The 26,930-nt window shown below is 36.3% G+C and overlaps 1 protein-coding gene across 1 annotated transcript in view; it reads right to left on the bottom strand.

Annotated features, from left to right (window-relative positions):
• ADAMTS6 (ADAM metallopeptidase with thrombospondin type 1 motif 6) overlaps positions 1 to 26,930 on the bottom strand; it is a 153,961-nt gene that overhangs the window by 114,663 nt on the left and 12,368 nt on the right. Inside the window, exons 4-7 of the mRNA XM_037374274.1 lie at positions 24,488 to 24,656; positions 19,101 to 19,318; positions 18,491 to 18,574; positions 17,852 to 17,997 (exon numbers count right to left, since the gene is read on the bottom strand). Coding sequence (XP_037230171.1) covers positions 17,852 to 17,997; positions 18,491 to 18,574; positions 19,101 to 19,318; positions 24,488 to 24,656 — 617 coding nt within the window. The remainder of the gene's footprint in view (positions 1 to 17,851; positions 17,998 to 18,490; positions 18,575 to 19,100; positions 19,319 to 24,487; positions 24,657 to 26,930) is intronic.

The raw sequence follows: 26,930 nt of genomic DNA, 5'->3' as shown, positions 1-26,930 counted from the left end.
GAAAGTCATAATTTAGATTCTGCAAGCTTCTAGAAATTAAATATAAATCTTTCATATTAACAGTCCTTTCTTGTAGACAGTTTGCCTTCCACGAAAAACTTACATCACAGTAACTGGAGGATCTGAGAAGTCAGCTGGATATGGAGCTTCTGAAATGCCCCAACTGCTTTGCAAAATCTGCTTAATTTTACAGTTCTAACTACTGTATGTTTAACAGATTCACAATCTTACTTTCTTATTTGTGAACAGTGTTTCTGAAAATAAGGAACTCTTAAAATAAAAAACCCTTCCACACAGGCAATTTAAAAAGCTTCAAAAGTGCTTAGCCCCAAGCAGCTTCTAGCAAATCCAATGGAGGTAGAAATGTTAACAAATTTTATGGCACATTATGGTACAGAGATCCTTTATTTTTAAAAGCTTGGCTAGGAAATTTTCACATAATTCCTACAAATATAGCATAATAAACCAATAGTAAAGCCCTTACCAGAACCCCTGCAGAACTTAAAAGCTGTGTGAAGACTATTACAGTACTTGCATAATGTTCCCCTTCCAGTCCTTCAGCTCTCTCATCACATTGTTTTCAACCAAACAGCTCAGCCTCATATGTGTTTTACTACCTTAGTGGGAAAACACATGCAAATACATACTATTGCAGTTTACTCAAGTATAATCAAAAGCAGTTTTGTGATGACCATTTAAAAAAAAAAGGGAGGTAAAATAAACCCCAAATTTGTTTCCAAAGTTTTTATCCGTGGAAAGCAAAACTTCAGAAACATCTGACCTTATTTCTAAAGTTTCCTCCAAAAAGCTGTATTTGAAAATATGAATCAATCGTGAACTGGCAGTCTTGTATTTGACTTCATCTTCACCACATGTGATAGGAAATTACATGGTAACTATCTGGGAGAAATAGATACACAGAGTGGAGACCATCAAGATTTTGTTTTGAGAGCAACTATAAAATTATGTCTCGTTTAGTGTTTAGGGAGTTCATACTGTTGAAAAACCAGATTCTCTCAAGCTCAGTTTCAGCATATAAAACTGACATAATTCTTAAGAACAATACAAGCTGTGACAGCTTTAAGGGCAAAATGGCAATCAAAAAAAAATAAAGATGTTTTGGTGGGTTGCATAAATGAAGTTACCTACCAACAGATTAAGTACTTCAAAATACATTGTCTAAATATGCATTTTCATAAAAATCATACAACCAACATGATAATGGACTTCTTTTTTGCCATAGTATTGACAGCCAACCATCCCCTCTCTTCCTGCTCTGTGCTAACATGTATAATTTCCCTACCTCCAGCTCCACACTCACATTCATCCCACACCATTTTCTCTCATCTTCAAATGACAGGCTGTGTAGAGATTGAAGAAGAGAAATGAGGATGGGAAAGTCTGGTGCATCAAAATAAGTTCTGATGCACAGTAGATACCAGTAGCAATTTTGCTTCTTTCTTGTAGTGCTGTCAATACACACCATCTCTGTCACAGAGGACTTCAGTGTTGCTGTAGACTGTTCCTGGGATCCAAGGCAACAGCAACTGCATATTTCTACCCAGGGCTGCACCCCTGCATCCATCCCAGTCAATCCCAAGCAATCATCCACAGACATGGAAATGTATTTCAACAAAGCTACCACAGTAAGCATGGTAGAATGGGTTCTGAAGATTAAGGCAAAGCTTTCATTAGCAGGCCATTATCCATTTGGTAATTTTTACTGGTCTACTGCTACTTCAGGCCTTTCAGCTATAAAGGCAAGTAGCAGTGAAGAAGTTTATTTGTTTTGTAATAAGAAGTTTAGTCATGTGCAAGTGAAACTCTTTACACCAATTAAGTGCAAGAGGTTGTAACAAAATAGCAGGCTAGGAGGAAGGTTTCACCTACTGCAAGAAGAAAATGATCTGTCTCAACTCAGGGCAACTGAGGAGAAAGAAGACAGCCTGCTGTTTATGAATCTGGAGGTCTTGGACATACAGTACAGGTACACTAAAGGCAAAAGTCTAGAATTGCAGTGCTTAAGTTGCCTACGTGTTACGTAAACACGCACAGGCAAGAATAAATAGCTAGGTCTGTCACTTTCAAATTGTATTACTCTAAGCTGATCACAGCAGATCAAGCACTCCTACTTGATAATTAAATTTGGAAAAGGCAGATTCTGTTTGAAAGATTCACAGAAGCACTGTAATTTTTTTTACACTGCATACAGTTCCTTAGGAGGCTTAAAAATATATAATGCAACTCCAAACAACCCAGTTTTCTGGGCAGAGAAATGCAAACTACAAAAGAAAAAAATCTCCATCTTCTAATCTAAAATTCATTTCCTCAGGATCTAAAAGATTTGGATCATTATGAAGTTTTCTATGTTCACAGCATAAAATTCGGTATGAAACTAGAACAGCTCTGGCCCAAAGAAAGAGAACTGCAAGAGACTCAAGTATTTTAGAATACTGTATTAGTATAATACTCAACAGAAAATCAGAAGTAAACGTATCCCAGACATGACTTAGGAAGAAGCTTTCTCTTCTCCACATAGTTTAAGCTTACATGCTTGAAAGAAAAACAACCACGAATACAGGATCTGATCTTGTAGAGCATAGTTTATGTAAGCATTTCAACTGAGGTTTAGATCCCTTTTTCCTCCTGAGTTTGCAGAGCTGCACAACCTTTAGTGTATGAGCTAGTTATGGCCTTGGGTCTTTTATGTCTTTATAATCCCCTTCTCTGCAAGTATTACACTAAGCCGCCACTTCACATATGCAAGTATCTTTGATATTGTCATATGAGACACAAAATTTTGTTTTCATTATACTTTTTCCCTTAATTTGATTCCAGTTTTTAACCAAGCATCTTACGAAGTATTTTACTAACAAAAATCACAACATTTTGATACAATGGAAACACTAATTCCAGAAATTAAGTATTTTATTGTGAGCTAGAAGAAGCTACACAATGACACTTGCTGAAATAGTTCATCTCAAACCTATTATTGAAGTGTCTTGTCTCTGAAAACACACACTGATAATCTGCATATTGCTTGCCATTTACAAGCATCAAATTACAGCTGTGTACAAAATACATGTACTTGCATGAAGAAGGTTCACACAGTGAGGACTGTACATGGTCTCACTGAGTACGAAAACGTTTTCCCTCTGAGCCTCTGAACAGACCTTACAGACAGTCACACTTTCTAACTATGTCCAGTCAAGGAACACCAGCATTTCCAAAGGTGAAAACAACGGTCTAGCAACTTTAATGAAATACCCTGTTGGGCTGGAAAGAATTTTCAACGAGAGAAATCTTAAACAGTGCAACATGAGTCCCCACTGCCAAATCTTACGTGAGACTACAGAGCAGTACAGGAATTACACTCTCAGCCAAAGAGCCTTGAACCCTTCAGCTCTGTTAACTTGATATATATGCGAAGTGAGAGGTATCTTCAGAATTAATACAGATATTAACTATTACGTATCGTCTTAGATTTAAAAAATACATATTTCTAAAGTATGTATTTATTTTACACTGCCATGGGTCTGATTCCAAATAACTTTTAACAGTAAAGCGTTCTAGTTATACAGATAAAGTGATTTTAGAAATAGGAAACTAAAGCACATCTGTATCACCAGTCCCACAAAACATTGTTCCAGAGCACCTCACAGAAAATACTTCCACACAGCTGCCACAGACACTTGGGGAACAAGTGATTCAAGATTTTATGGAAGAAGAATCTCTTTAATATGCAGCAGGGGAGCAGAGGATGCAACTGAATCTGAAGGGCAACAGACAAGCTTATGGCACATACCATGTGCAACATGTACATTGGTCAGTAACAGCGACCTTTACCAGAAGGCATAGCTCAAAACTAGATCAGTGAAGTAGTAAAAAAAGATTTTACAGGCTTAAAGAAAATACTGTTAACATTCTTATTTTCCTTCCTAGTTTTACAAAGTTATATAACTTGAACTGAAGTCACATCATCAGCATGGCAGGAAAAAAAAAAGTTGGAAGAAATGCCTTTTTAAAATTATACTATGACATTGTAAAACAAGTCCTAAGTACTACAGTTTTAAAGAGTGATACTCTGGTGTTTCAGGCTGAGGAATCTTGGAGGGGTTTGTTTGTTTGCTTGCTTTAAAGTGTGGAAAGAAAAAGAGGGTTTGGGTGTTGTTCCCTAAGGACACGAGTGCCCACAAACACAATGTTCTCACCTTCCTTCCCCTCCCTCCCATACACTAAATCTGGTTGTTATCACCTGTAAGCAAGACTAAGAAAGTACTCTGCCCTCTGTATGGCCTAAATCCTTCAATATGATATACTCATGCAGGGTTGGGGTTTTTTTAATCTATGTAATTGTGCAGAGCCAAGTTAATATTTTAGGCACTTGGCATAAGCATGAGAGTTTAACTTACAGATGAAAATGCAGGACTGCAGCCATAGTAAATACTCTTCCTGGTAACTCACTAAACAGAACCACAAAAAAAGTTAAATGTATAGAGGTCATAGGCAAAGGAAGATAAAATTATATATTACTCTGATGGCAGACAGGTCTTTTGGATGAGGCTGAGGAAGATTAAAATCTTCTTTTACAGACAAAGAAGCCCTACCGTGTAATGTGTCTCATACCTAACAGCTAAATGTTTTTAGATTATGTTTTAGATTTTTCTAATGTTCAGAACAATTCTAATTTCTGCATGACACATAAATAAATTAATTTAATTTATTGAACTAAAACTGCCACATCTAACAGTGACTTTGCTGCAATTAGAATGTGGTATATTTCACGCACTGTGCTACCACCAAAAAAACATTTCATACTGTAGTATAAAGAATATTTAAGGAAATCTTAATCTTCAGGCAGGCAAATACACAGTGAAAAGACATAGCTCACCTCTCTGAAAGAATGCAAGTTCACCGCTACATACTTTCACCATAAAACACTTGGCATGATCAGTGCTTTCCTGAACAAATGGTTTCAACTGAAAGCTTCTATAAGTCATTAAGGAGAGAATACAGTATTTCAGTTGGAAGGGACCAACAACAATCATCTAGTCCAAAATACAGAGGAAATAGAGAAGAATAGAAAAGAAAGAGGAAAAATAGAGAAGGCGGCAAACAGAAGGACTCCTGGTCCAAATGCATGATGAAAAGTAGACAAGAAGAGACAGATGCAAAGGTGACAAAAAAAAAAAAAAAAAAAGAGTTCTGTGGGTTTTAGCTGATTAAGACGGGTCTTAATCAAGGAGATTACTTACACTGTATACAAAAGTAAGTACAGCACACTTGAGGAGTTATTCTGAAGGTACAACCAGGTACTTAAAACCCAGCCAAAATAATTTTTTAATCATGGTTTTCACCTTGCTTCCATTAATCAGAGAAAACCAAAAACCATTCTAACATAAAATGATACGAAGAAAATTCATCACGCTCAAAACTTAGTGACTGCTGGTACAGTTTTGCAAATCAAATTATCAGCAACAACATACATGGTAATCTGAGTTCACATCACCAAAGGGCTCCCCTCACTGGGTCCAGTATTTTCTGTTGTTGATTACCACATTGCTGGAATTTACCATCCTAACTATATATGGTAATGCGTGTTACAATAAAGGATGTACAACCCTACTCATTTCACAATTTGTTGCACCTACATAACATTTATATATAATATGCAAAACCTAAAAATAAAAGCTTCTTTAACTTAAGTCTTTTTTTATATAAAAGTATTTTCCCATTTGTGATAAATGGTTGAAACTGATCTTGACCTTATTCAAGTCCAGTTCAACAGCACTTATAACTGAAAGCCACTTCCCTCTTGCTATGCAAAACACAACATGCAAGAGAGGAAAGCGTATGAAATATTCAGTACAAAAGATCTACACTATAGTGTGCCAAAGCAGCAAACATTAGAATAACTATCATTACTGACAAATTAAGATTTTGACTCACCAAACCGTATGAAACTGCCTGAATAAGAGTGCTGCCTGTTAAAGAAGTGATCAGTCATCACTCAATCTAAGACAACCGCACATCACTTGGAAAAAGTATCCATGGTGGTAGGACCTGGCCATGCACATACAACATCTTTTGGCTATCTCCATAGTGTTTATGGACTACTTTGACACACTTCTGAAATGCACTACATAGTGGTATGTATATCAAGAGTTTAAACTAGGAGTGTTTAGAATTTTGCATAAGTGCATGTGTGGATGATTAATGACCGGTAATCTAAGAAATATATTTGATTATGCAGCTCTAGAAGAGATTTTTTTACTCACACTGTTGCTAATGTTGTAATTGCTGGCCTTTACTAGCCTAGTCAGCAGAAATACAGCTAGTGAGGGCAAAATCATCGAAAGTACAGAGAGTTTCAAGTCTAGAAATAAGTAAAAAATAAACACATAAAAAGGCAGAAATTGTTACATTTGCTGAATATATTCCCATCAGGAGTATTCCCATGTGCTACAGTTTCACCTGCCGGTAACAGGTCAACGTGGCAGCAACAGAAGGTAGCAGAAAACAAACAATGGTAGGAAGAACTGGAAAATAGCACATGAAAGAGCAGATATACACAAGACTTGCTAGTTATTAAATGTGTTTACAATTTCATATTTAATTCTTTACAGTTGGACAGACCACTGTTCCTTCACATACTGTTGCAGCACAACTCATTTGACCAGAATTTCATTTAGTTCTCAGTGTTATATCACTTGTGTTTCAGCAACTGTATTTTCCACTGTTTACTTCATAAAGACAGTGAAACATGTATCTTTAGAAAAGTAAGAGTCAGTTAAGAAAATGATTGAGAATACAACGGAGGTGGTAAATTAATTCTGAATACGCTACATGTAAAATATGATTTCTTATTTTCTTCATCACATTTCTTATTAACTAAAATGTTTTGAGTTGAAAACAAAATAGTTTTGATTTCATTTGAGTTTGAAGCAAAATTTCATGTGTTGTTTGGCAGATCTGATTTCAGAATCAACTTTAGAACCAATTAACAGAGCACATGTGATCAGGCCAGCATGGAAATTACAAAATTAATTTAACTATGGTATTCTAACCTTGTATTTTTACCTCCATCATCCAGTTCTGGCAGAATTTTAATAGCCTTTTAAGCTATCTTTTATCATACATTATGAAAGTGAAACTGAACAGTTACAACTGCAGACATGAACTACAACATATTTCTTTACTTGGGACAATTCTGTAATATACTCTGCTCCTGCCTATTCATCCCTGCTCTTTGAATGGAAAACTTCCAGACATTTCCTTTCAAGTGTCACTTTGTTGCTGTAAATTCACCAATCAATCAAGCACACAAGCAAAAAGGAAATAAATTTAACCTGTAAGTAATGCTAATCACTTTGGAAAATACTTTTAAGACACTGAATGTACTTCAAAATTAGTTAGGAAGTGACCTATCTCTATGCATAATAGACATTTATAAAAGCAATTTAATACAGAAATGGGTACAACTACAAAGAAAATACCACCCCTAATTTAAGAAAACATTATGACACTCTTGCATCTGACTTCATTAATCCATGTTTTAAAGCTGAAAAGTATTTCAGAAAGTTATTAACTAGCACAGAACAAACAGTGCTCACTTTAGGTTTTACATAACTACTTGCATAGTGAAAATGAACAAGCAATGAACTCAATTAGAAGACTTATCCAGATCCTACCGAAATAATGGACATGCTGTCATTGACCTCAAAGCATAAATAATCATGCCATTCATCAGGATAGACAGGTGTAAGCTAGCAGAAACTGAAGAATACTGAATACTAAAATTGAATGGATATGATGTTGCCACTGAAAGAATTAATTTACAACCTGTGTCCTAATTAACGCACTCTTTTAATGTGTTCTTATACATAAGCAATCTAATAAAATACAGCTATAAAGCTGAGCTAAGTAGTCCAGGCTGATGTTTAAAATGTGAAGAAAACATAAAGATGTAGTATATATAAGTGTGTGGTGAGAGACAAAATTTATGCAACAGATTGCAGACAAAATCCCAAACTGGTGAAAATCCAGGGTAAAAACTGGCCTAATATGTTTTTCTGGATTGTTAAGAATGAGCAGCACAGCTACTCACTTGCATATGTATTATTCTGCCAGTCATTGTAAACTGTGAAAATAACAGCAGCCCCCATATACAATATACTTAAGCAAGAGAGGGGTAGGGGAAGAAAAAAACAGGAAAAAATGCTAGGATTCTACTCAGGCTACTAAGAAAAAACAAAAATGAGATACTTTTAGACAAGTCTATGTTCTTTATAAAGAAGAAGGCAAAATATGACATTTCAAACTGCTAGAAAGCCCTTCCTCAGATATCTGTCCAAGCAGTAACTGAGTGTTCTAACAGATATCCCAAAATATTACCATCAAACATTTCCTGGAAAAACTATCATTTGAATAGTTTTATGACCCTTTGTGCAACTCAGAAGGTAAATGCCTGGAGAAAGAAAAAAAAAGGGAGGGGGGGGCACGCATAAAAGCATATAAAATTATTTTTCATTGACTTTTTTTCTTCCATAGAAAGTCCAGTGTGTAAAAGCAGAACTTTTATTTGCAAACTACAGCAGGCATTAATAAACCATTACTATCAACAGTGAATGTAGTTCGAAATTTTATGGATTATATCCCAATGCAATAGTAGTTTTTAACTACCAAAGGTTTCATTGCTTCATTTACAGAAAGACTTTTAACTGGGGGCAGTAAGAAGCTGTACTGCCCATGTTGTGTGCTGGTAGATATTAAGTTTTCCAGTTGAGGAAATCATTAGGTCTGTAACCACTTCTACTCAGTAAGCACATCTTAAGAGAAGTTTGCGGGATTACACTGAAATTATCTGTCTTCAGTTAAGATAGGAGAATGTTATTTGTCTTTTTACTCAGTGTTTGAATCAATTCACACAAAAAAATCAAAAAAAAGGAAACGGATTTCAGACTCATGCTCTACTCAAAGCATGAAGGTCTGCGCTTTACTCTTGACACTGCTCACTCTTCCCAATTTGATCTTAAACGTTTTGAATACAGTTTATCCATCTGGAATGGATTAGGCAAACTCTGGGTATACCTTATACCTTTTCCACCCTTCCACCTTCACAGACTCAAATTTTATAAACTCAATCAGAATACATATCTTCTAACTAACCAACCATAAACTAAGAGTCAACTAATGGCATCAGAAATTACAAATAACAGCCTTTTTATTGATTAGAAAACATTCCACTCACACAGTGTGCTTGTTAATTAGCTGCAAATCACCTGCTGGTTGACATTTGCCATGCAGTAAGCAGTTTCTCAGCGTCACGTTCTAGCCAATTTATTGTTGCATGTGAGTTCTCTCAAATCCCATAGTGTCTATTTGATTCCATTCAGCTATAAAATCTAGGAATAAATTTTAAAGATACAATTTACCCTAACCTCCCCCACACCCCACGCCACCCAAAAAAATCACAGCCAAGGTACCAAGAGCAGAAACCTGAAAAAACGTTTCAGGCCTTATTCTCTTAATGTGCAGGGGGGGAACAAACCAACCCACCCCACAAGTAAACGTATAGCTGTCAGATAAAGGAGAATTACATAATATGACAACTGATTTTATTAATTCCCAACTGTTTCAGATTTTTCTTTATTGCCCGAGTTATCTAGTTTCGTTGTCTACCACAATTATCACAGCCTACAGCCTCTCAGCTCACAAAAAGATACACAGAAAATGGATGACGGAGAACTCTCCACCAAAATATTTGCATATGGTTTTTTCCCCCCACTGAACATGCAGGGGTTTCAATCTTGGAACATGGCTCTAAACCCATATATATCTTGAGCAAATCATCTACACACAGATCCTGTATTGCTGTAATGGTTCACAGTTATTATGTTGCATCTCAACCACAACTTCTCTTTTGTCAGTCACTCAGGATCCTGAAGACCCACAAAATGTTTTTGACCCTAGAGTAAGAGTACTGGAACTGTGGTACCAGCACCGTGTCTAGCAACATACTGATCCTCTCAGTGATCAGTAACTGGTCTCTAAAAAAAGAGTGTAAGGAACATGTCATATACAGAAACCCTGGTATAATATTCCTATTATCCAAAGCATCATGCAAACAACATCAAATACCTTACTTTCCTCAATCTGCTGTAGCAGAGTCCTAGTACATTTCAAGTTTGTTTCAGGTTTTTTTCCAAATACATCATTTTGAATATGCAGATAGATTGTTCAGGTACACCCCTTTAAGCCCCTGAAAACAAAGAGGCAGGGGGAATTTGGTGTTACTATATCGAAAGTGGGCTCCTCACATTTTAAGTATCTGGAGAGACAGGCATTAAGGGCAACATATATATCTCAGCTTTTCAGCCCTCTCTCTCAGAGAAGTAATCTTATCCACATTGTGTCCAGGACACTAAGTCTATGGACAATGTTATGATTTTTGCACAAAAATCAACCAAGTCCTGTCAGGGGATTAAATTCACTGCAAGGAACTCTAGTGGAACAAGCTGAAAGGCTCCATAAAAAACAGGGATGAGAATCGCTTAATGGACTAAAAGTCAACGAAGTAAGAAGCAAATAGATACAACTGACATCAGAATTACTTCTTGAAATCAAAGACCTTCTCATTAACAGAGGGAAACAGCAGAAGGAGGGCTGGTGACAGGGCTTCACGGGAACAGAAAAGCTTTGGACATCCAGATTTATTGGGCTAGGAAATGTCAGCAGTCTAGTCAACGGGCTAGTCCTGACACAGCACCATGCAAATGCCTTGTATATAAAAGAAATCTTTGCAACAAGGTCAGAAGCCCAGAAAAAAGTGGAACATTTCCTCAGAAAAGCAGCATAACAATCTTGGACCTGCAGGAGGAAAGGAATGTGCAGAGTCCTGGCTGGCCCTACCTCGCTACCAAATGCCTTAACTAGTACAGAACTCGATGGGAAAATGTTACTGTTATTATAAAAGAAAAGTATATTGTTAACCTATAAGCAACTGGCATGCAAAAGGACAATGGTGTCCATCAAATGCATTTCCTTTTAGGGCTGCTATTGGGACAATGCAACTACCAAATCATCTCTGACTGCCTAAAGCTCCTTAATGTTACAAAACAAAAGAAAGGCATGACTGTGGGCAGCTCTACACAGGTATGCAAAATGAAACAAGAAAATTTTTGACCCTCTCGAGTATCTCCAGCAATGCCAGAAACATTGCAGTTCTTTAGATCATGAACCACAAGATTTACAGGAGTTCAGGATTGCTGCCATATACCTCCTGCCCCCTTAGAGAAACTGGCAGCACTGGCCTGCACAGGGGACGCAGATCTCACAGACAAATTAAAGACAGTACACCTTGCCCTTGAGAGCACATGAATGACAGAATAACTAACTGAAGCACTGTGAAGTTAATCTTGTACATATACAATAAACATTAACCAGTTCTGTAAAACTTCTCTCCTTCAAAGATTTGAAAAATCCACCAATTGTGTAATAAAGCTAATGCCTCCCACATGGGCTTCAGCAGTGCTGCTAGAGCCATGTTACAGACCAATACCAGAGTTACTGCTAACAACAGCCATACCACACTGCTTAGCAATACGCTTACTGAATTACAAGTACAGTGGTACCTGGCAAAAATACAAGTCTGTATTAAGACAGAGCTCATTCATTCTCTCACAAAAATTAACATACACAAGCCCATTTAAAACTCAGAGAAACAGAAGATTATACCATCTGTGGTATTGAACATTTTTACTGACACCAGTCTAACCTACAAATCAAGATGTATTTGGCTTAATCAGTAAGAACACCTTATGGCCCTGAGTCTTTATTCAAGCAAACGAAGATTCCTCGAACACAGTGTATCAGTTCAGTGGGGCTACAGGATAAATTGTTGCTGAAGCAGTAAACCACTTACAAAACTAACTCCAGCGGACTCATATCCAAGTAAAAGATTGTTGGTTTTCAAGATATTGCAAGTCATTAATTTCAGAAGCTCTATCTAAATCAGTGCATCTCCAACAGCATAAGGGGTGGGAGAGGTGGGGAAGAAGAAAAAAGGATGCTAGTTTACACTCTCAAAACTAAAACTTTACAAAGCTTTTTGCATGGAATCACTGATGTTCCCATAAAAGCACTGCAGCTGCATCAAAGAGATCTTAATGCTTTTGTCAAGTATAGTGGATATAGTTTTCTTTTAAAAAATCATAAAACTCTTGGTATGCTACCAACAGAAGATGAGATTCAATGCAATGATTTTTGAGAAGTAATACCTCTTTAAATAAGTACGATTTCAAATGTTTCTCTGTTTAAAACATTTGTATCTTAAAGACCAAGTTCTGCCCCTTTAGAGAAACACACATGGGCATCTCAACTTCCCTCTGAAACTTTCCTCTCTGTGGGCTGCTTGGTATGCCTTCTGCTGGATCTACTGACACACCAGGAGACAAACTAATAGTTCTGGATCTTCCCTCCCAACAGGAAGAGACTCCATTGCTGCAGGGTTTAGAGTCAGTCACACATGTCATTTGGAAAAACAACTATTTAGGACAAACCAAAAGAACCATCTTGAGCTACGCAGAGCTCTAGGGAGCATTTAGGGTGTAAACTAAAAAAAAAATATTTGTAAAAGGCTTGGTTGGTTTGTTGTTGTTTTTTATTTATTTTGTCACCTTCTCCACCTCTACTACAAAGTGTAACCAAGCATTGTGGGTTGACCTTGGCTGGATGCCAGGTGCCCACCAAGCTGCTCTATCACTCCCCTCCTCAGAAGAATGGAGGGCGGAGAAAATAAGATGGAAAAAACCCTTGTGGGTCAAGATAAAGGCAGTTTAATGAAGCAATGGCAGAAGTTGTGTGAACACAAGTGAAGGAAAACAGATGATGTTATTCTCTACTTCCCACCAGCAGACGATGCTCAGCCACCTCCCAGGAAGCAGGGCTTCAGTACCTGCAGCGGTTGCTTCAAACGTCATAAATAATGAATGGCCCTCCCTCCTCCTCCTTTCTCTTAGCTCTCATATCTGAGCAGATGTTATATGGAATATCCCCCTGGTCACTTTGGGTCAGCTGTCCTGGCTTTGTCCCCTCCCAAAATCTTGCCCACCCAGAGTCTACTGGTGAGAGGGGGGAAGGCTAGAAAGACAGCCTTGGTGCTGGGTGAGCCCTGCTCAGCAGCAGCCAGAACCCTGGTGTGTTATCACCACCTTTCCAGCTACCAAACCAAGCACAGCACTGTGAGGGCTGCTGTGGGTCTCTGCCAGACCCAGTACAACTAGAATGCAACCCTCTGGCCCTTACCATTCTGTGCAGGTGCACAGGAAAAGGAACAGGTTTGTAATGTATAACCTTGCAAGTTAACCAAGGTATTGCTGAGGAATTCTGTAATTCTTCCTTTATGGTCTATAACATCAAGAGAAGGAAGCAACTGATTGAAATTGAAGGGAAGCTAGGTTAAAGGATTCTTCAAAAATCACTAACGATATCATACTGTACATTGTGACCTCTGAAGTTTTGTGGGTTTAAGGTAAACTATGGAGACTATTTCTTAGCAAGTTTCTGAAGAAACAAAAAGAAACACGCTATCAATGAAGGTTAAAAAAATAGTAATCAGCAAATAAACAAGAACTAACTTCAAAAAGGCAAAGAGATACTTCTGCACTGGGGGTGAGATGCGCAAGGGGGAATATAGAGACTCTCAAAACTTAGAGTCTTAAAATGACAAATCTGAGAACAGACATTGTGCTAAAAAGTAGAGATGATCACATCTGTGATGCAGGAATACAGGAACAAAATGCAAAGACTACTTTTTGTATACCAAAGACTTAAGATTTAGAGAATCATACAAGTTTTTCTCCTTCTTTTATTGATCTGTAATACAAAAGAAAATTTTAAGGATTCACTAGATTTATCTAAAGTCAAAGTCACTTCATGGAAAAAAGACTGTCTTAACAGCATTACACTATTAATCAACTTCATAATTAAAACCTGTCTGCTCAGTATTTTACTTTCACTTGCTCTCAAGAACCTAATTTGGACAGATGACAAAATATTCAAGTCTGAGACTTAAATATAGTCTCCAACACAAAAAAACCTAGGTGAAATTTCAATGAGTGAACACTATACAAAAAAACCCAGGCCTCACTCTTTTAAAACATTAATTCAGTCACAGTCTTATCACAAAATAACATTAAGCATTTAATTTAAGACCCAGGAAATACAAAAAAATGTTCTGTAAGTGAATGAAAGAAGGCAAAAGCACAGTAACACACACAAAAGTATTACCAATGTTCTGGGTAATTCCTATTCTTGTTATACAAAGTCACCCTATATCCCAAGACTCTGCAATAAGCCCTCTGTATAAGGCCTATTACCTACCCTTGGGTTCTCATTCTAGAAGGTATCTAATTATCATCCATTTCAGGGATGCTCAAAAGCTCTCCACTGAAACTGAAGGAAGATGCTTCTGCTGACAATAGTATCAGGAAACACTCCTGCTAATGATCATTTTTATGCCTACAGCATAAAGTCTGGCAGCATTAACGCAGCTAAGCCAGTCCCAATACTCACTATAGTGAGTTGAGAATGGACATTATTTTTGTTACCATACTTGTGCAAGTAATACCATCTTTCCATCACCAGAGCTTTGCTCTCCAAGTTGGCAATTAGGCGTTTACTTGGACCAGTCTCTTACTTGCCTTATTTTTTATGATCAGCTAAGAAGTTGTCTGCAGCCCCCGACTAGCTTTGCAAAACAACCGCTCTGCAGACCACTGGGTGCCTGCTGGACACCGACAGGGAAATCTACACACCAGGTACACTGAACACAGCTGGGCTCCTGTTCAAAGACCAGTGGCTTAGCAGGCATGGTAACATCTCCATGGGACTTTCTAGATTAGCTTGGCATACCTTCATCCCAGTGAGGCTACCTATTTTTAGCATACAGTTAGTTTAGGGTACAAAAGTCTGTCTGTGTTGGTCAAGCAGACACCCCTGGGGAACCAGTACCCTTAATACTGTTTTTTAACCCAGATCAGAGCAAGCCATCTTTGGAAGTACCACGGAGGAAAGCCAACAGTTGCCAAGAAAAGCTGACATGCTGTGTTCAGTTGCATGGATGAAGATAACGATTTCTTTTCTTAACAATTTTGTCCTGCTTTTCAGATAAAGATTGTTACAGTTACAAACACAAAACTATTCATAACGTTGTACTGAAACTTTCCTACTTTCAATAAAATAGTAATACACACAATGACTAAACATGGTTCCAGTGTCAAATTCAATTAAAATGTAATTATCCCATACAAAACAGAGCAGCATCAGTGGGACAGATTCAGGAAACTGCTTTTAAAACAGTATTACAGTGGCTAAAAAATAATTCAGTATTTGGTAGTATTGGTTCAAATTCCTATGAAGAGGTTACTAAAGAATTCTTCAACACGTTAAGACTTTCAAGCACTGTAGCTATACCCTTGTCTTTCACATGTAATGCATTAACTCCGGTTTATCAGGTGATGCATCCAAAACAGAATGAAAACAAGCATGTTACCATTTCATAATTAATTTAGAATTATTTAAAGTTAATGGATTTACATGTTTATATTAATATATATTAATATAAATTTATCTTTACTCATTCCAACCTAAAAATAGAAAAATCCATTCTTCACATAGGCTGATACATTTTATTAGTAAAAGCCAGTTTCAGTAATAGCCTGATTGATCCATTTAAATTCATCAGTGTAGCCTTTGAGGTTATTTTTAGAAATTGTAATTATTATAGTAAGTAAATGAATACAAGCATTTTATTGTGAAAGCATACATAACTCAACTTAGAAGTTCAGCAGTGCTTTATTAATGCACGTATTACTAGTCTACAGCTACCACACTAAGGCACTTTGTGGATTTAAAATACAGGTATATACTAAGTGCGAACTCCTTAGAAGTAAACGAGGATGTTATTTTTATAACTCGTATGTCCTTTTTAAAAGGTAGCATACACAAGTCCTAAAGAAACTATGCAGTGTACTTATATAATTACTAAGCCCTCCCATAATGAAGAATAAAATAAGTCCTTAATATTTACTACTTTTTGCTGAAAAAAACTTTATTTTCAATGGGTATTATCCATGTCCTCTGAAAATTTACTCCTTTTGCAGTTAAAGGTCTGGAAGTTAGCACTGTCTTAAGCCTTCATCTGGAAGGCACAACTGTTGCTGGGATCATCCTACCAGAACAGGGAAGCCAGTACAGAATATACAGTAATAAAATGTATTAAAGCTCAATAGTGAAAGAAAATAAACAATTGTGCTTTGCCGTGCCAGAATTACACTAACAAAATGTCATGTTATTCAGCCGTAACAGTAAAAATACAGTGTTGCCAACACAGTTTATGCATATATATTGGGGGGCTTCAGCTGGCATAACCACACCACCTACAGATTACACTTTTTCACTCACTGCCTAAATTATGCTAGCAAAAGCTTGATGTGTAGCACAGCTGTAAAGAAGTATTTCACATGAGAAACTCCAGTGAAGGAATTACTTATATGCCTAAAACCAAGCATAATTGTGAATACATCAGATCTTAGAATGTAACTGTATTTCTATTTTTTTTTTTAATTTCATTCCATTTATTTTTATTAGAGACTATAATATTAATTTGTTAAACTTCTTGGTCTGCAACAACTCTCTAAATCACTCTGGCATTTAATCATTCTAATGGTTACTATGTAGGATTAATAACCACATGTAACAATTACATTTGAAATATGAATGCAAAAATACATGCAAGTGTATTCTGGAAAGTGTTTCCTCTCAAAAAACAAAAGCTCCTTATACAAAAAAAAACCAAAACAAACAAACAAACAAACAAAAAAAAAACAACAAAAAAAAAACCCCAAAAAAAACCAAAAAACCCCATCCATCCTGAAAAAAAACAGCCACTTTTCCACCTTTTACACAAAATTTCAGAAAAGATCCATTATTTTAACCACCATTTAAAAATTTTTTGCCGTGAACACAAATCCACAAATAGGTCACATACAAAACAGTATAGAATTTGTCCTGAAAAGCAGAAACTATAATAAAAAGATCCTAATCCAAAATAGTGCTGCTGCACCTGATGCTATTTAAACAAAATAAAAAAGAATAGCGTCCTTCAACAACAGGGAAACTGATCTCCTAATAAAGTACAGTTACCAACCCATAAATGAAAAGGGCAAACAGGAATACATTTATCAAGATTGCAACACTACACTGCAAGCTTTGTCGAACTTATCACAGTAACTGGAATGGAAGCAAAATGGGCACATACACAGGCTTTGAATTACTTATTAGAACTGTCAATTCTCATCTTAATTAAGTGTAATAAATCAGAACAGCTACAAAGCAGATTCTCACATTGCCTGAATCTGAAAGAACCTGTTTTTCAAAGAAATACTATTACAGTAGTTGAGGCTCTGGCTTGAAATTCTTATTAAAAACATTATATATGGTTAGCCAAACATTTTCCATACTGTTTTGTTCTCCATAATCTTATGAATTCTCTTAAATTACAAAAGTATAAAATGTTCAACAGGATCAATCTGTTCTACAGGAATACTTTGCATTGGTAACTATGAAGTGAAAACAACAGCAGAAGCAAGTAATTTGCAGACCTTTCTTTCCCAAATTCTTAATCTATAGTTTGATAGTCCAATATATTTAAGACAAGCCATCTATTAATTTTCCTCCTTTTAAGATTACCTACAAATTATATTACTTTACAACTAGCATATATAAAGTAAAAAACCAAGAAAGCTACTATAATGAAATAAAATAAACACAATACTTATAATGACCATACCTAGTTATAAGAACCGCATTATCATGGTGGGCAATCCCATTTTCTGGAATGGTGTTTCCATCACTTTGGTGGGAGAGAATGGATTTCTGCCACTTACAGAAGCTATCGAGGGACTTGTCTGCATGGTGATTTATCTCCAAGTTTGGCTGCAATACAACATGCATACCAGAAATGTTCCAAACAAATTACTAAGGTCAGTTGTTAAGCCTTTTGAAAACTAAAATGGGACTATAATTAGAAGCAGTGGTTTCTAGGAATAAACTCTTCTTGCCAAATTTTATCTCTGTAAAATCTGACCCCAAGTTCAGCTCTGTATTACTGAACAGGCATTCCTTCTGCTCGAACTTTAATGATTATGTCAATAGAGAAAAATCATACTATCAAAATATAGATCTAAAAATAAAACTGACATCCCCAAAAAGGTATATTAATATTCACCTGAAGTTAAGAACAGGTATCTTTGAGATGATATATAAGGAATATTCCTTTGAACTGTTTCATCTTGATTAAAGTAATGAAATATTACAAGACAGGTTTTGTACTCAGATGCAGTCATTTCAAGCAATAATTAAATGAAATCTGTATTACACAACATAACTTGTATTGCAGGGATATAAAGCTTAGTGCAACAGCTCTTACCTGATCTTCAGTGAGAACAATTAAACGTGTCACTATAATATTCACAACGTTTCCTAGACTGGAATCACGATAAAGTTTGGCAACCTGACCTCCAGAAAATAAGAAAAGGCACAAAGTCAGACAAGAAACACTACTTGTTTCCTAAATGGTTAACAATCAACCTATTTTCTCACTCAGTGTAATTCCATGATGTTAATTATCATTATCACCTAAAGAAGTTATTTTTGGACCAAGAAAATCACTATTCAGTAAAAGAAACTTCTTGCGACACACTTCATTTTCAATCAAAACTGTTTATACTTCATTTCATAATTCAACCAGCATAAGGAGCACTTAGACTGTTGACTTAAACAGAACAGATCTGTACAAACTGAATGTAATCACATGCTTTTAAAATTAAAGACAAACAATATAAAAGTGATCACGGCACACTTCTTGACAGAAACAGTACCGCATTTTTCCCACAATGTTAACATTTGCCCTATTTCAACTAATTCCTGCAAGCTGATACATACTTTAAAGCATTATTCATGCCAATAAATACTTTTCAGTTGCTTTATCATTTCAGTACATGCATATTGATATGAGCACAGAGAGGGATGAAACTTACAATATTCATTACACTCAAAATGTAGTGTTCAATGTCTTTGCGACCATGGTATCCCACCATCATTTTGTCAGCTACTACCAGCGTTTCCACAAACCGTTCAAGGCTTACTGATCTCTTCTGTCGACTGTGACTACTTAATGTGTCATTGACTGGAAGTGAAGTTGGAAAAGCAGATGCATCACTCATCCACCAAGGTTTACCGCTTCTTGTGAGGTCTTCTAGGAACCAAAATAATTAAACACCTCAGAGGGGTCACTGGTAAAATTCATTCAAATGCAGCTCTTTTATGTTGAGATTACCATCTTCAGGCTTCTAAGAAGTCTTTCTTGAGGCAAAGAAAAATTGAATTACTATGTAATTTTTTAAATTAAAAAAATACCTTATAGAATGGAAAACCAACTTTGAGCTCTAATATCCTTAAATCTTCCTAAGCTGACCTAGGATAATAAATCATGAATCTTCTCTTAACAGTTCTAATTCTGCACATCTGTGTTAATACTAAATATTAGTTCTAATTAACCACAAGTACACTTCAGAATTTTAAGGATAAGAACAAGACAACTATAACATCGGGGGAAAAAATACTGGAAACCAAAAGATCACATTTAAGGCAAAATGTATCAAAATATATTAAGGAATTAAACGTGCTGGTAAGGCATGAAACTCTGTAATTATTAGGCAATTATGCTTACATGCCTAATAATTTTAAGGCCAGAAAAAAATATTTTCTCTTCAGAAAGCTATCAGATTATGTTTTATCTATCTGGTGAATGAACTATAACAGAAAGTTTTAAATGGCCTGACATGGGATAATTGCTATAGTTATTTTTGACACCAATTTTCATTCAAATACGTTGCTTATTGTACTTGTTTCATGTAAAATCTACAGAAAAATATTTCTTGCATCCAAGAGATTATTAAAAATCTAAGCAGCTGTAACTATCAGCAAAACAAACACTACAAAGTGACTTTGTATTCCTGTCCTCAGGACAAAACTGAACCTGCCTTTCCCTGCAAAACTGGCAAATTTTTGTATATTAAGTATCTCTTTTCTACAAAGGTCCACACAGATCTCAACCTTAAGTTTATCAAAGTGTATTATTAGTCCAGTTTTACCTATGTAGGATCTCAAAGTATCTAAGGTATTCTAGTTATGGATAAACGTAACATTAACAGTTAGACACACTTATAATTGTCTGAACAGGACTGACTGCTCATGTGAGCAATTTCCCAGATGCATCCTTACCTCTACTAAAAGAGGTTCAGCTAAGGATGAGTTGAAACAGGACCAGTACCTTCCGTGAAGAAGCAATACTTTATGCAACTCAACTAAGCACACTATTTTCAAAGACGAGTAACTACACCACAAAGAATGTATGTTCAGGTCAAAACCAGGAATATAAAGCTTCAGCATTCCCACTGTTGGCATATTTCATAATCTTTGAGGCCACAGTGCTATTTAAAAGGTGCATATTTTAGAAAAGTCAAAAACTGAAAATAAACCTGGTTGTTGAAATAATGCTGGTAGTAAAATTGTCCTTATTCTGCAACAGGTATAATCCACTCTAAAAAACTGTATCAAGTGTTAAAGCCTGTTGAGGATTCTATAATGAGTAATAAGCTGCTTCCTGTTTTTCCTCTCTTCTGTAGGAAATTCAAAACTGCTGTAATTATTCAAAGATTTTCATCTCACTTAAGCAGTAATTTAGGAATGTCTGGAAATTTCTGTGATCGCTTCTGTACTAAAATTTAAAGAAAATCTACTCTTCATTTTCAAATAACAAATAGTGATGTTTGAGGGTTTCTGATGCTCTTAAGATTGCTAGAAGTAGTTTAGAAATGCAATACTGCTTCCATATTCATTCATAATTTTTCACTCAAAGATGCAAATCTATTCTAAACATTTGAAAACTGATGAGCTCATGCAGAAAGCTTCCGGAGAAAAGAAGAAATATTATTTTTTACTTATCTTGGTTGCATCTTTCAAACAGAAAACTTTCAGAAGACTTCACAAACCAAACATTTCTGCTTTTCTTACCAGATGAGAAGCTTAGGCTTCAGCTGGTCTCAAAGAAACAACCCTGAGTTCTTAGGCTTGCACTCCAGGATCTATCAATGCTTATGCTGTTCTACTTTAAAAAACACTAAATAATGCTGGCTGAATTTTCTTTTAAGACACGTCAATAAAACTTTGTAAATCATTTAACAAAAATAGTTCTGTGGCAAGTTATGCCATTTTCCCACCATATTCCTAGATTAAAAAAGAAAAAAATTCAACTTCATTAATATCAAACATAGCAATCAGGAAGTAAGAAATGCAGACATGGAAAAGGCAAAAAAAAATAACCCACAGGAAACCACATAATTAATCCCAAAATAATGATTACAAGAGCAGAGAGTTAGGTTTTAAATTGCAACTGAAAAGAAATCCAAGTGTGTGTAGACATGGACTTCACAACTATAGTACCCAAATTTTCCTAAGTCAGTCCTCTAAATATGTTAGATGGGGTGAAGGCAGGGAGGAGAGAACACAAACAGGAAAAGGTCTCAAAATGCAATAGTAATCATCTATGTAAGATGCAACTATGAGAACATTTTGACATGAAGCATTATGTGCTTTTTTTCTTACTATTTTAACATCATTTAATGCATATACAAGTATTTTTTCATTTTAGAACACACTGACTGTGAAGTGTAGCGTAAGTAAAATCACTATGTAAGACAGCATGTAGTACAGCCATCCTTAAACAATCTGCCACTCTGCAGCTTTCATATGTGAACTTTTGTTGTTTCTCAATCCTATCCAAACACAGCATTCTGCAAGAAAACCCAGTGGCCTCAAATCCCATTGAAAAACATCTTACCAAGGCCTTAATGATATCAGCTATATTTAATAAAAGTTAACTTGGTGATGGTTTACCCATGAAATAGTAATTTAACATTTTTAACATTTTTAGACATTATTATAGCTAACTGCTTAAAATCTAATGTAGGTTATGAAAATCTAGCCCATGTTCCTATTCAAATCTCCCTGCCTCTCCAATTCTTCTCTTGTATTAAGCCACCATAGTTCTATCTACTATGTAGTCCACTTGCTCATCACCAACAATTCCAATCATCCTTTCACCAAATTCCCCACTTCCTATCAGTTATTGCAATTTTTCTCAGAAAGGTCAGAAATAACACTCTTCTTGCCTCTATCAACACTTCAAAATCCTGACCACTTCCCTGATTCAGAGCAGGTATACAACCAGTTCAGGTCTAGGTTACAGCAGGAGAACCTTGCTACATGCTGAGGAGCAGCACAGCTACACATGCAGATTCCTCCCAGAATACTACACTGGCAAAACTTTTCTGAACGTAAAGATAAAAATCAGTCTCCAGACAAAATAAATTATATACTGCCAAAAGACAGCTACAGGTTTGTTACAACAGCATTTTAAAATGCAAACTTGGACTGATTAAATCTGCCAAAACCAGTCAAATGCCCCAAAGATTACTGCAAACCTGGCTTTAGGCCTACTGACTGAAAGCCATGAAACTGAAAATCAGTATTTGGTTTTACTTTTTAGATATTATGGGGATGCTCTGGGTTCCATGGCACTTTGGGATAAAGATACAACAGTGCTCAGAAAACAAGTTTTAAAGGTTTTGGTACCCATGAGGAGAACAGTAAAATAGTATGTCATCTGGAAAAGTAAGAGCTTGCAGTTTTGTGGTAAAGCAACTTTTTCAGAAATTTTCATGGAGTGGAAGTAGTACACAGAAGAACAGGAAAAGGGGGAACAGAGATAAATGGCCATGATAGTAGTCTCAGGCTTGTAAAAAGCAGTGATTTAGTATTTCAATAATTAAGGACTTCAGGATATGACAGATAAGAAAACTCAGGAAATGCACAGGAGCTTCCAAGAACAAAGACAGCATCAAATATGCCCTAGTAATAAATGCTAAATATTACTGCATATTTCACAAAAAATGGATGCAAGGTGCATAGCTCTGATCTACCTATGATCCATCTGACAGACACCATCTGAATGACTGAATGCAACCTGACCAAACTAGCTGCCACTGCTTCATCCTCACTTGGAGGAGAGTGCATTAATCCAGAAAGTGACATCTGACAGGCCAATATACCTTTTCTTTTTCTAGGGATAAAAAATGGTGAAAATTGCGTCATTCTACATTTCATAATCCTTCCACTTGTTTCAAGAGGCTTAAGTGGCAGCTTTTCCTACAAAATTAACATATATTAGTACTCTTACTTTACAATCAGTTAGGCAGTAATAGTTTGGAGACTTGTTCTGCAATATTAGAAGCACATAGATGAAATACTGTTTCCAAACTAGAACAGAAGTTACATGGATGAAGCTGGACATTCCCCTAAACACAGTTATTAACTGAAACACTCAGGAAAAACTGTCTCCCAAGCATGGGCATTTGTAGACAATCTGCACTGTAAGATCAGCCAACCAGTGCCAGTAAAAATTACAACCTCGCAAAGAAGCTTAACAGTGATATTATTTTATTTTAAGATTATTATTTGTCAGCTTGCCCTGTTGCACTGAATCGCATGAAATACAACAGTCCAGGACTGAACTTTTAAGAACAAGCTAATTCTGATACACAAATGACAAGGTTAAAACATTTTTCTATGATGAAAAAAACCCCATCATTTTAGCACTTTAAAATAACTTTCCAAATTCACTCCATGCTGTCTTCAAGAGGTTAGTTTTCAGTTTCAGTTTAAGTAAGTGAAAATCATGTCAAAGAGTACTTGAAAAATGTATTTATGGAAGCTAACACTGCTTTACAAGGTAAATATCTCTCAATCAAAACTATACAGTCCTTCCCATAAGGCACCTGTACATCACATATTCAACTCTTGTGGAATAACATTAACCCACTGAACCAAAAGCCAGTATCAAAGCACCACAAACCTCTGTAAACAAGACAGATGTGGACTCCAGTTCCAAATGAAGTACTAACCATGATACAAACACATTTATTGCATGTCAAGTTTCCTCAAATGAGATGGAACACTTACTAAAGATTAAGCTTTAAGTAATACTTAAGTCACTCAACCATGCTTTCCAGTTGGGGAATCAAGTACATTAACAGCAGATTTTGAGGAAGCCTGTGCTCACAACTACCACTGTACACAACACAGGCATAAAACAAGACTTACTCGCAGTGTCTCAGTTTTTGGAAGACACTAGACTCTCGATCTCAATCTGAAAAAAAAGCAAAACTACTTTTTAACAGGTAACACCACATCACCCAAAAGGAGGAGCTACATTCTCCACTGTCTTACATGTGAACCAAGCAAGACTTTAAAAGAGAGCTTAAGTTATGATTTTTTAAAAGGAATGACACTCATACTCATTTACCTGAGACTCCACAGTGACTGTGATCATACAGATGTTGCTGGTGCATGGTAGATTTTTTGTATATAACATGAGGATGACCCTTTTCATAATTAAAGTTACTAGAATCTTCTGTTATATTCCTTAAAGGCTCAATAAAATACTCTTCATCTTCTGTAGCAATGACTCCATGCTTAAAGAAGAAAATAAGAAAAGAAAAACTTGCAAAAGACAATATAAAACTCCTATTAAAAAACTTTAAAAACATTTGACTTATCACCTATCTCTGTAAAGAAACCCATAACTATAAGCCAACACAGCAAACAACACATGAGCCAGCTCTCCTCCACCGATTTCAGTGGCAGCAGGAGTAAGTGCCTATAAGTAACACAATGAGAAAAGAATAAAAATGTCATTGCCCTATTTCTGGAGTTCTTTCCCATCACTTCTGATGCATGTAGTAAGAAAGCAAGAGATATTCTTAGTATATGACAAACAATCTCTTCACAGAGATGTTCCAAAACTAGACGATTCATATCCATTAAAAGTGATGCCAAGCCAAAACAGCCTTGCGCAAATCGTGAGACCAATAACCCTCTATGAGACACACCAGCAGATGCTTAAAGCCGCTTACTGCATCAAAGAAAAACAGCATGAAGGATTAATTTTAGAGCAAATATTCAGGGAAACCACTCAGCATTTTGTATCCAGACACTTAATTCCAAAACTGAGCTAGTTATTAGAATCAAATTATTAATGTTAACTTAGGATACACTATCTACAAAGCATTTATTCTTTAAAAGGTCTTGCCACAAATCTGGCAAACCCAAGCTGCTGCAGACTGTGCACTAGACCTCATTATCCATAACAAATGAACATTTTTTCCTCATATTGCAGTGCAAAATAGTAGATACTCTATTCTTATAACTATCACATTTGTGATCTCAGCTTCTTCCAAACAGGAAGTGGTTTATGAAAGAAGGGGGAGATTTCAGGCCAACTATGCAATTTCCTGAACCTTCAGCAACTAAAACTTGAGCAGAAAATCCAGCTTTAGGATCCTTTCAGATATAGAAACATTGTGGAGTAAGCCCTGAAGACTCCTACACCTATACTGCCTACACAAAAAAATCTGGTATCCACATCTAGGAAATTCTGAATGTACGATTTCTATACTGGGAGAAAGAGCTACTCATCAGGTATGAGACTGGAAGCAGGAACTTCTGCATTCATATCCTGATTTGATGAACTACAAATTTCTATCACACCTTTGATCTGTAAAAGCAAGTTCTATACATAAGCCTTTTTTTAAAGGGGTTATTTTTTCCCTCCAATGAGACCTCTGTGATCAGCCATAAGACCACTTGTGCCATCTCTGCCCTAAATACCCTAAAGCAGTTCCTAACATCAGGGCTTGCCACTGATGGTCAAAAGCTCTCATCCTGCTGCTGTTCTGTACATCAAATGTGTGCTGTTCTTCACTCCTGGAATAACTGGATTTCAGTAGCAACATAACACTTAGAAAATAAAAAATTTTGTATAATGCATCAGAAAGAACAGCATTTTCCAAATATAACCCTGCTATAAGTTCTGAAGATGTTATGTATGAACACACTGCAGCTTTCAATAACACATTCCTTACATAGTGACTATAACAGTAAGTGTTCCTCTTCAGTGGTATTTTTCATTATGAACTCATTTACTCAGAAAGGTAACATCTTGGTCTATATCACCTGGAAGATGCTGGTATCAAATTTTTCTCACAATGCCTTCTTGTTGCTTGTAGTCTAAGATTTTAATTTACTTACTTAGTACACTATTGCTTATATAGTATTGAAAATATAAACCAAATTGTAACTGGGTTTACCAGATGTGCAGAAAGAACCTTGGCAGACTGGACTGCATCCAGTCTGCATGTCAGACATCTGGGTTCAAGTCAATTTGGAGCCTTTATAAGCTCTGGTATTACATTCCCACAGGAAGAGAGTCCTGCAGAGTGGCTGTGGCCAACACCATCAGGCTGTCTGCTTCATGCCAAGCCTAAAGAGAAAGAGATACCATCCAACCTGTGGCTCTGCCTCTGCAACAGAGTGGGTCTTGATCTAAATCTGGTTACTCCAGAGCACACATCATTTGTGTCTGTACTCAAGTCTAGCCAGGTTAACAAGTAAGCATGAATGAGATATTTTTTCAGATACTGAAACTAGACTGGTGGATCAGTTGAACCCTGATGTGAATGACCTTAGTGGGAGTGAGTCAAATAAGATGCCATAAACAACACAGTTCCTTCATGTACCAGCAGTGAAAAAGGTTAGGAGAGTATGACTAATTTTTCCTATGCCTAGCTGACACCTCACCTAATCTGCCCAAACACCATGGTCATTTAAAGAAAAGAGATTTTACTAACATCTGGTTGAGGAACTGCAAATACATTTTAATTTATACCTACCACCAGGTAGTCAGAACA

Source organism: Falco rusticolus, chromosome Z, assembly GCF_015220075.1.
Source record: "Falco rusticolus isolate bFalRus1 chromosome Z, bFalRus1.pri, whole genome shotgun sequence".
Lineage (NCBI taxonomy): Eukaryota > Metazoa > Chordata > Aves > Falconiformes > Falconidae > Falco > Falco rusticolus.
The sequence above is the reverse complement of the archived record's forward strand: the minus strand, read 5'-3'. Positions and strand labels throughout refer to the sequence as shown.